At 50.6% G+C, this 10,791-nt stretch overlaps 1 protein-coding gene across 1 annotated transcript in view; it reads right to left on the reverse strand.

The window, feature by feature from the left end:
* The window catches only part of SLC25A15 (solute carrier family 25 member 15), a 31,959-nt gene extending 23,436 nt beyond the window's left edge, over positions 1–8,523 (reverse strand). The window contains exons 1-2 of the mRNA XM_069601479.1: positions 8,058–8,523; positions 5,157–5,281 (exon numbers count right to left, since the gene is read on the reverse strand). Coding sequence (XP_069457580.1) covers positions 5,157–5,211 — 55 coding nt within the window. The 5' untranslated portion in view covers positions 5,212–5,281; positions 8,058–8,523. The remainder of the gene's footprint in view (positions 1–5,156; positions 5,282–8,057) is intronic.
* Between the last annotated feature and the right edge of the window lie 2,268 nt (positions 8,524–10,791).

Here is a 10,791-nt window from a genome sequence, read left to right on the forward strand (position 1 = left end):
AACTAAGCCCACAGGTTACAACTAGAGAAGCCTGTGTGCTTCAACAAAGACCCAGCAAAGCCCCCCAAAAAGAAAGAGACCCATTCTCTGCACTTTCGTGTAGGTGTCACCACGGCACTTTCCTCTGCAGGAGACGTGTTGCAACCTACATCCTCTCAAGGTTGCGGGTGTGGATTTCAGTCCTCCACACAGTAGAGCCAGCAGGTGACAAACGGTTGAGGAAATCCACCAGGGCTGAGACAGTGATGGTGGTGATGGGCAGCGCTCGGGGAGGGCCACGGTGGAAACGCAGAAGCAGGCCTTCACCCGGAAGGACCTGGCCACCTGGCCACCCATGCGGAAGGGAGAGCCTCCAACCCACTAGGGGCAGTCAATGCTCCATTTAGTGGTGCAGAAAGGCGTGTCATTTTCAAAATATTCCAACCAAAGAGCGCTTTTGGTTTGTTGTTAATTGTGGCATTTGAAAGAATAAACCTCAATGATCTAAAAATGCCACATTTTGGGGACTTCCCTGGTGGTCCAGTTGTTAGAATGTCCTAACTCAGATGGTAAAGAATCTGCCTGCCAATGCAGGAGACTGGGGTTTGATCCCTGGGTCAGGAAGATCCCCTGGAGGAGGGCATAGCTACCCACTCCAGTATTCTTGCCTGGAGTATCCCATGGACAGAGGAGCCTGGTGGGCTACAGCCCAGGGGGTCACAAAGAATCAGGCACTCAAGACTGAATGACTAACACCATTTACAACAGGTGGTGTGGCTTCCATCCCTGGTTGGGGAACTAGGATCCCACATGCCAAAAAATAAAATAAAATGCCACTTTCCTGACTGCTTAAGCAAGGCACATTGCAACAGAGCAGTCTGGGGAAAGAAAGCATCATTTTATATTGATAGTTGTTAAACTGCTAAACCTTCACGTGCCACTAAGGTTTCCCTTTAAGGGGATTTAACTTTTGAGATCCAAGCTGCCTCATTTCAATAATTATCCAATTACCTAACCAACTGCCTTCAAATCCTCCCCAACCAGCTACCTAGGCCTATCGATCTTTCCCTGGCATTGCTCCTACAGCAGCTTCAGACACAGAAGCTGTGCCTTAGGGTAGACGAGCTGGACTGAAACACTGCTTGTTAGGAGGTTTGTCTAGAAGACACACACACAGAAGAACACGCAGATCCTACACCCACATCACCTCCAACCACGGCTGCCTCTGCTCTCACACACATCGCTTCCGTGGGTGGTCCACATCTACAAAGCACTAGGGGTCCTCTGCTCCTGGCAACAGAAAAATCCCAAAGCCCACCAGTTTCCCCATCCAGAGAGCTGGGGCAGTGAAGCCTCCAAAGGAATCCCCACCTCTGGGGGACACTGTTGGCCACCGTGTAGCATCAGAACAAAGATGACAGAACGGGGCAAGGCACCAGGCAGCCAAGGTCCTCACCCTGTCTTTGTTTACACCTCTATTAACAGCTGTGCAGCCTTAAACAAATCCACTATCCCTCCCTGGGCCCCTTTTCTACACATACAAGAGCATTAGGGTCAAGGGTCTCTAAAGGCCCTTCTAGCTCCATCACTTAAAGGCTGAAACCTGTCAAAAATGGGATGGCTGCTTCCCATTCATACAGGGGGAATTCTCAGGTCACCACGAGGGACCTCCTCCGCCTGGTATCTCACAGGCTTAGCACCCAGGAAGCCTGCTGACCTCAGATGTCAAGACAACCAGAGTGGTATTACATCAGTGAGGGGCGACCCTGGGTTTGCAGTGCAAGAAGGAACACCTACCCACAGTTAGCAGAAAAAATAAATGCTAGTGTGTATAAGGGCCGGATACATGTTAATACCACTGTAAAAGAGCAGGTGTACTGGCAAATGCCTTACACAGCCAGGTTCCTGACAATCTTGTTGCAATTTACATCTTTAAATATTACTACACAGGCCTGATACACGTTAAAAAAAAAAAAAGGCAAGCACGTGTACTGGTGAATGCCTTACACAGCCAGACTCCGGACAATACTGTTGCAATTTACATCTTTACAGATTACTGTTATGAATGCAGATACAGTTATGAATGCAGTACTCAAACGCCTGTCCTTTCCAGGAAAAGCAAAAATGCTTTAATTCTATCACAACAGATCCTCCACCTTTGACAGACTGAAAAGACACAGAATTCCAAAAGCTGAGCTTCCCCCATGGGATGAAACGCACTCCTACTGCAGAGACACGAACTGAGCACAGGTTTTCACGGGAGGGTAGAGGCAGGCAGCTGGGCAGCATCCTCTGCCAGGGAATGACACGGAGGAGGGGTTAAAGGGATGGAGAAGGGACAGTGCGAGGGCCTGGGGCTCAATCCCAGGGCACTCAGCTTGCGAGAGGGACGGAACCCAGGCAGCCCTTAGTGCCCCCCTCCCCCACCCCACCCCACTCCCTCCCCTCCCGGTGGCCTCTGACCTGGGAGCGCCCCTGCCTGCACTTCTTATCAGTGCCTGCAGCGTATACTGTCTCCAGACTTCCTCATGAGCCTACTGTGGCCAATGTCTGGTTCAGGGAAAAATACTTTGAGCTTCCCTGAATCCCTGATTTCTTTCTCACAATTAAGATGACAGGTTGAGAGCAGGCGGCCCTCTGATTGCCCTTCATCTGCTGACCTGGGAGGGCCCCCCCAGATAAGAGGATGAGGGGAGACCCACTCCCCTGGCCTCTCCGCCCCAGGGAGCGGTGACAAGAATCGGTGAGGGAGAGGAGGAGCAGTCAGGGTTTCCACTGGGAAGTGGTGGGCATTCCAGCGCGCTTCTCCAGCCGTAAAATCATTCAGGAATTCAAAGAACCAAGTCATCACTCAGGCACTTGGAATTCTGTCATCTGCCTCTCACTGAGTAAACGCGGCCTTTCTGAAGAGTGGCCTGCGTGGCAGGCGCGGCTGAGAACTTGCCAGTGCCTGGGAGGGGAGTTGTTGGGGCACCGGGGGCGGGGGACAGAGTCTGCCCTGGCACCACCCCACCCACCACTCCCCGGCCAGGCCTGGGGCCTCTCCCTTCCTTTCAGGGCTTTAAGACACAGTCAAAAGTCAGTTTTATTTACCGAAGACATTTCTAAGGGTTTCCTTTCTCTCCTCAGCGGTAGTAAGGACAGTCTCTGGGGTTTTCCTGGAGAAATGGTATAGCGTTACTTCTGCACACAAGGGCTCTCGAGACTGCCAGGCTAGGAGTAGAATCCTGTGTATCCCAGCCACGTGGCAACGGACACGTGGCTTCAGCTCTGAGCTGTGATCTCACAGTCTTCCAGCTGTGAACCAGGGACATTCCCACCCTTTACCCTGACTCCTAGTTGGCTTATTTTTTGTCTTTTTATTTTTGTCAATTAAAAAACATTTTAAATTGGAGGATAAAAGCTCTACAATACTGTGTTGGTTTCTGCTATACATCAATATGAATCAGCCACAGGCATACATATGTCCCCGGCCTCTTGAAACTCTCTTCCACCCCTCTAAGGCTGTCACGGAGCACTGGGTGGAGCTCCCTGCATCATACAGCCAGTTCCCGCTGGCTATTTCACATATGATGATGCATATGTTTCCAGGCTATTCCCTCAATGTGTCCCATCCTCTTCTTCCCTCACTGTGTCCATAAGTCTATTCTCTGTCTACTTCTCCACTGCTGCCCTGCAAATATGTTGTTCATCAGTACCATCCTTCTAGATTCTGTATGTATATATATGCATTAATATATGATATTTTTATCTTTCTGACTTACTTCACTCTGTATAATAAGCTCTAGTTTATCTGCCTCCTTAGGACTCACTCAAGCGTGTTCTTTTTTACGGCTGAGTAAGCTGGTTCTAGGAAAGGCAGAGGAACCAGAGGTCAGATCGCCAACATCTGCTGGATCATCAAAAAAGCAAGAGAATTCCAGAAAAACCTCTATTTCTGCTCTACTGACTATGCCAAAGCCTTTGACTATGTGGATCACAATAAACTGTTGAAAGAGATGGGAATACCAGACCACCTGCCCTGCCTCTTGAGAAACCTGTAGGCAGGTCAAGAAGCAACAGTTAGAACTGGACATGGAACAACAGACTGGTTCCAAATAGGAAACGGAGTACGTCAAGGGTGTATATTGTCACCCTGCTTATTTAACTTCTATGCAGAGTACATCATGAGAAATGCTGGACTGGAAGAAGCACAAGCTGGAATCAAGATTGCCAGGGGAAATATCAATAACCTCAGATATGCAGATGACACCACCCTTATGGCAGAAAGTGAAGAAGAACTAAAGAGCCTCTTGATGAAAGTGAAAGAGAAGAGTGGAAAAGTTGGCTTAAAGCTCAACATTCAGAAAACGAAGATCATGGCATCTGGTCCCATCACTTCATGGGAAATAGATGGGGAAACAGTGGCTGACTTTATTTTTTGGGGTCCAAAATCACTGCAGATGGTGATTGCAGCCATGAAATTAAAAGACGCTTACTCCTTGGAAGTAAAGTTATGACCAACCTAGACAGAATATTGAAAAGCAGAGATATTACTTTGCCAACAAAGGTCCATCTAGTCAAGGCTATGGTTTTTCCAGTGGTCATGTATGGATGTGAGAGTTGGACTGTGAAGAAAGCTGAGCAACAAAGAATTGATGCTTTTGAACTGTGGTGCTGGAGAAGACTCTTGAGAGTCCCTTGGACTGCAAGGAGATCCATCCAGTCCATCCTAAAGGAGATCAGTCCTGGGTGTTCATTGGAAGGACTGATGCTGAAGCTGAAACTCCAATACTTTGGCCACCTCATGCGAAGAGGTGACTCATTGGAAAAGACTCTGATGCTGGGAGGGATTGGGGGCAGGAGGAGAAGGGGACGACAGAGGATGAGATGGCTGGATGGCATCACCGACTGGATGCACATGAGTTTGAGAAAACTCTGGGAGTTGGTGATGGACAGGGAGGTCTGGCGTGCTGCGATTCATAGGGTCGCAAAGAGTTGGACACGACTGAGCGACTGAACATTCCATTGTATGTATATATGTAACGCCTACCTTCTGCTGTACCTGCAACACAGTATTACATTCCCATTAAGTGTATTCATTACAAGGTCCTGGAGTGACAGAGGCAATGTGCTCACTGGATCTCACTCACAGAAGGTACTTGAGGATCAGAGAACGGGGTTTTCTCTGGCCTTACCTGCGGCCCCAGCCGTAAGGTCAATGGCAGCTTGGATGGCAGGGTTGGATTTCATATTCTCCCGCTCCTCTGCTGGGCTCTGTGGAGGGTGACTCTCTGGAGCTTATGATGGGCACCTCATATCCCTGGGAGGAAGCCAGAGCTCACCATCAGTCGGGCCTCTGCAGCCCCTCTTTCTCTAGGCCTGCTGCCCAGCTACTGGGCTTGAACCTCACAGAACTGGGAAACTGGCTCTGTGTGGCTCCAGAGGAGGGGTCTAAGGGGGTCAGAGCAGCTCAGTCATCAGCCTCCCCTTCTCCCCACCCACCACCTCCCCATAAAAAGCACAGAGATTGAAAACCTTGTCTGAGTATCACTGCTCCATCAACAGGTGGGGGCACTTCAACCAACTTTTCTGAAACTCTCAGAAACAGAGGCCAAACAAGCAAGCCAAGCAGACATCACAAGCCCCATCAAACCAGTTTTTCAGAGGCCTAGGTTGAACTCTCAATCCAGTAAGCTCTGTTCCAAATTCAGACAGCAGCCTGAGACTCTAAGAGAATGCCACAAAACAGGAGGTCTGAAAAGGAATGAGTTAGGAGCTCTGCCAACTGACACCTGCCTGGGTCTGAATGCCTTCTCTGCCAGCAGCAGGGGGGCCCCTTGGGCCCGTAAAGCTGGAGGTCCCTGTCTATACAAGGTCTCTGTCTATACTATCATAATCTGAGAGCAATCAGAAATAGCCGCATTGGACAAACACAATGACAAACTGTGAATATGCACCAGGAGTTCTTAGAACTACAAAACATTAGCAGCAAACAGTCCCGTCATCAGACTTCCCTCCAGAGCTTAACATAAACGTGCACACAGATCACACTGGGGACCTTATTAAAAGGCTGATTCTGATGTGATTGGCTTCAAGAGGGACCAGAAACGCTGCCTGCCTGACGTGCTCCTAGGTGAAGTTGATAACGCCTGGTGTTAACCATGTTTTCAGTAGCAACACCTGGTCCATTGCCCCCCCAAATTTGCTGGATAAGAGTCAGCTGGGACACTTGTTAAATATTCAAATAACCAGGCCGCTCTCCTGGAGATCTTGATTCAGTAGGTTTGAGCTGGAGTCTAGAAGTTTGGGAAAATCAGAGTCTACTTTCCTAGCTTTAGACAAATAAACAAAAAAAATCAACCGTTGCTATGGAATTGACTTAAATAAATATTGACTAGAAAAGAAGAGGTGGTTCTTTAACAGAATATTCTTACGTATAAATAACAAGGAACGCTTTTTAACCATTACACCGAAGACACCACACCCAGTCAGGCCACCTCTCAGAGGGGGTGGGTGGCTGAATGATCCATGAATACCAACCTCACGCTAATCACCAGCAGAAAATAATTTTAGCCACCAAGAAGTTTTTCAACAGCTTAAAGTATGTTGTCAATGATCAGACACCAAGAATCTCCCTTTTAAAAAAGTTTTAAAACTAGCAACAGCAAAAGTACAGCATTTTATAAAGCAACTAACTCAGACATAAAAACCACCGACTTTATGTTACCTATAGGCCTGGAGAGGCAGTGACAATGACTAATGTTGATAAGACGGGGACCATCCAGTAGTGAGAGAAGGATATCAGGGTCCTAATCCAATCTCCTCCTTTTCCAAATGGAAAAACTGAGGCCAGAGGAAGGCAATGGTTCATCCAAGGTCATACAACAAGTCTGCGGCAGACAGCATTCAACTCAAGTCTTACCTTTTGGGTCTGTGTTTATCAACCAATACTTAATTCCAGAGTATCCCCATCTGGTCAAAAGGAGAAAAAGCACTGAACCCTGCATTTTAGAGGGAAAAGGAGCCACAGATGGTGGCGATCCAAAGGGGTTCATTTGTGTGGGGGAGGGCGGTACATTTCTCTTAGAGGCATAGCAGATGTTACTATGTCACCAACGCGAATTTAACCCTTTTAGGCAAGTTCGACTTAAACACATCAACTCCTGCGCATAACTACTTGTAGTATTATTAGGACTGTTAACGGTGATGGGAACTGACAGATTAACTCAGAAGATGTGAGCAACTGTTTCAAACTATGCATGGCTTTCGCTTGAGGAAGACATATGGTTGGAGGGCGGCAAGGCTGACCAACCTGAGTTAGACTGATTTATGAGCCTTCGGTACCAACTGAAACAGAAAAACTGAACCTTGCGGCGTCCCTTTATCCTTCTTTCAAACTACCGCGGAGTTCCACTCCAGAAGACCATGTACATTTCCCATTCCTCAGGGAAATTCATTTCTTGCTCGGGAGAATCCGAGGACCCCCGCCTTCCCCAACCAGATCACAGCTTAGGGAAGATTCCAGCTTCAGGCCGAAGCTGGGGTGACGGGAGGCCGCCCGCCATCAGAGCGCCCAGAGAGGGGCGCCCCACGGGCGCAAGGATGCAAACCAGTCTCGCCGCTTAGCAGCCGACACCGGAGCTCCCGCTTTGGGGCCTCGGGATCCCGGTCTGCCCAAAGGGTAGCTTAGGGAGACGACTTCCAGCTTCTTCCCGACTCTAAACGTCCGCTGACTCTACCCAGCAACCAGCCCGGGTCTCCCATTCATCCGCGCCTCCGCCCTGCCCGGCGCCGCGCGGAGCCAGGAGGCTGGGTGACACGACTAGGGGGAAAAGGAGGACAAGCTTTCCCGGGCGGTGACCGCGGCGCGCAGGAGGCCGCGGGGCCCGAGGGTCTACGGGGAAGTCCAGGGCCGAGCGCGGGACAGGGGCGCCCGCGGGATCCCCGGGCACGTGGGCGGCGCGTGTGGGCCCGGGGACTCCGGACCCCCGCCGCCCCGGAAGGTCACGCCGCCCGGGCGCCGAGGCCCGCCCGCTCCCCGCTCCCTCCCGGCAGGTTCCCCGCAGTCCGCGAGCGCCTGACCGCGCTGCGCTCACCACCGCGTCCTGCTCGCGCTCCGCCGCCCGCTCTCGGCTCTGGCTCGGCGGCGGGGGTGGCCGCTTAACACCCACGTCTGCCGCGGCCCTGCCCTCCAGCCCCGCCTCCTGAGCCCGACTGCCGCCGGCGGGCGGCCCGCGGGCCTCCGGAGCGCCCCTGCGGCCGGGGCGGGCGGCGCGGGCCCGGGGCTGCAGCGCCTCCCGCCCGCCCGCCGGGGAAGCGGAAGTCGGCGCGGTGCGGCGGCGCGCTCGGGCTCGGGGACCGCCGGGGGCCGCGAGCGGGCGGGGCTGGCCGGGCTGGCGGGGCCGGAGGGCCGGCCGGGAGTCGGGGCCTCCACGTCGCTTTTCTGCCCGCTCGGTTCCCGGAGGCCCGCGGTAGGCTCGTCTCTAGCTCGACCTCAGGGCGGGCGCTGGGGGTGCCCGGAGTTAGACGAGTGACCGAAGTCTGCAGGGTGTTGACTTGGCTGGGACTCGGGGCTCAAGGCCTTCATTTTATAATTGAGGACCAAAGTACTGAAATGAAAAATACATTCGCTTATTGCCGGTAAAAACAAAACCCCAAACATTTCTCATTCCGCATTCCGCGAGGAAATCTACACCGAAGACATTTGGGAAAAGCACACCCACCAATGGAAACTGTAACTCTGTCTTTTAAAGAATAGTTTCCAAGGGGTGTCGCAGACAATAAAGAATCCGCCTACAATGCTGAGACCTGGGTTCCATCCCTAGGTTGGGAAGATCCCCTGGAGGAGGGCATGGCAACCCACTCCAATGTTCTTGCCTGGAGAATTCCATGGACAGAGAAGCCTGGCCGGGTACAGTCTGGGGTCGCAAAGAGTGGGACAATACTGAGCGACTAAGCGCATGACCAAGCACAATGAATTATAGACTAGTTCTGCACCTCTCTGGCATTTTATTGAAAAGCACAGTTCAAGGTTTCTGTTGCGCACCAGGAGTAGAGGAATTTTCTCTAGTATCCCAGGCAAAGACTCATTCATTTGGGAGGGTGTTGATCTGTGACTCACAGCTGTTCCATTAACAGTCATGGTCTTGGTGGTTTGGTTCAGACCTCATGAATTCATTTTCCTTTCTTATACCGTGTTTTCTTCTTTAAACTGTGTTATCATTTTTCTTTTACAACTTTCTGCCCCGTTTGAATGTGGTGTTGGACTACTGCCGGTGTAACTTAAGTGATTTTTGGTGACTGCGTCCTAAATGTTAAGTTGCTTCAGTTGTGTCTGACTCTTTGTGACCCTATGGACTGTAGCCAGCCAGGCTCCTCTGTCCATGGGATTCTCCAGGCAAGAATACTGGAGTGGGTTGCCATTTCCTTCTCCAGGGGATCTTCCTAACCCAGGGACTGAACCTGTGTCTCTTATTGGTTCTCTTATGTCTCTTTGCTTGCATTGGCGGGCAGGTTCTTTACCACTAGCGCCACCTGGGAAGCCTGATTTTTTTTTTTTTTTTTTTGGTGAAGGCCAGTGACAAGTATTTGAAGTGACTTATGTTAGGGCTTCCCAGGTGACTCAGTGGGTAAAGAATCCGCTTGCAGCTCAGCAGACAGGTTCGATCCCTGGATCCAGAAGATCCCCTGCGGGAGGAAATGGCAACCCACTCCAAGTGTTCTTGCCTGGAGAATCCCATGGACAGAGGAGACTGGTGAGCTACAGTCCATGGGTTCACAACGAGTTGGATACAACTGAGTGACTGAATACGTGTTAATGCTTAAACATGAATGCCCAGTTGAATAGACCTGAGTGGGGGATGGTGAGGAAGTGCTGTGAGGGTGTCAGACCTCCTGATATATGCATGGGGGCTCTTCTCAATGTGGCACAAAACCATCGTCATCTCGCAGAATCAGCACTTTAGAACTCAAGCTTCTGAAGCTTAATTTAATTACAGAAACAAGCCAGGGCATTTGAGCGACTTGCCCAGTGACATGTAGCATAACCAGTGAGAAGAAGAACCTTCAGTATAATGTCCTGGAGGATTGGCACTTTCCGTGGCACCTGGCCTGGTGGCTTTTGCAAACCAGAAATATGAGGCCCAAAGACGCTAACTAGAGGCAGACTTAGACCTCCTGTTACGGATTAGAAAGAGCCCTGGACTTGGAGCAAGGCCACCTGTGTTAAAATCTCAGTGACCTTTAGTGAGTCATTTAACCTTTCTAAACCTCAGCTATCACATGACAGCGTCGTGGTCTCCTTTGAATCCCGCTGCTGTGGGAGCGTGCAGTAGCAATCCAGTATGTGGGGGTGTGGGGTGGCGTACTACTACTCTTGATCAGGGTCTCCTGACATTGTATCGTCTTGCTTCAGCGCCTTAACTCTCATCACTCTCCCCAAGGCTTTTACATTTCTTCTCTCCCTCACCTCTTCTTCACAACCCTCAGCCTCAATTCTGTAAACTAAGAAGCAATCAGGAAACTTCTGTGCAAGTTTTTAACCCCTCATCTACAAAGTTGCCTTTTTGCACAAACTCTCACCTGTTCTCTTCTCCACTTGCTGTCTTGCTTACTATCCCCATGGCCTGGAAAATGATGCAGGTGAAGAAACTGAGGCCTAAAGGGGTCAAGTGACTTACCTGATGTTGTACAGTTACTAAGAGGAGAGCCGGGACTCAGAGTTCATATTGTTAACTGCTATGCTCTACAGTAATACCTCCCAGATGGCCTCCTCTGAAAAGCAAGAGGGTTGCAGGAACCCTTTCTCCTGGAAAGAGTTCCATCATATCT

The sequence above is a fragment of the Ovis canadensis genome, chromosome 10 (genome assembly GCF_042477335.2).
Source record: "Ovis canadensis isolate MfBH-ARS-UI-01 breed Bighorn chromosome 10, ARS-UI_OviCan_v2, whole genome shotgun sequence".
Lineage (NCBI taxonomy): Eukaryota > Metazoa > Chordata > Mammalia > Artiodactyla > Bovidae > Ovis > Ovis canadensis.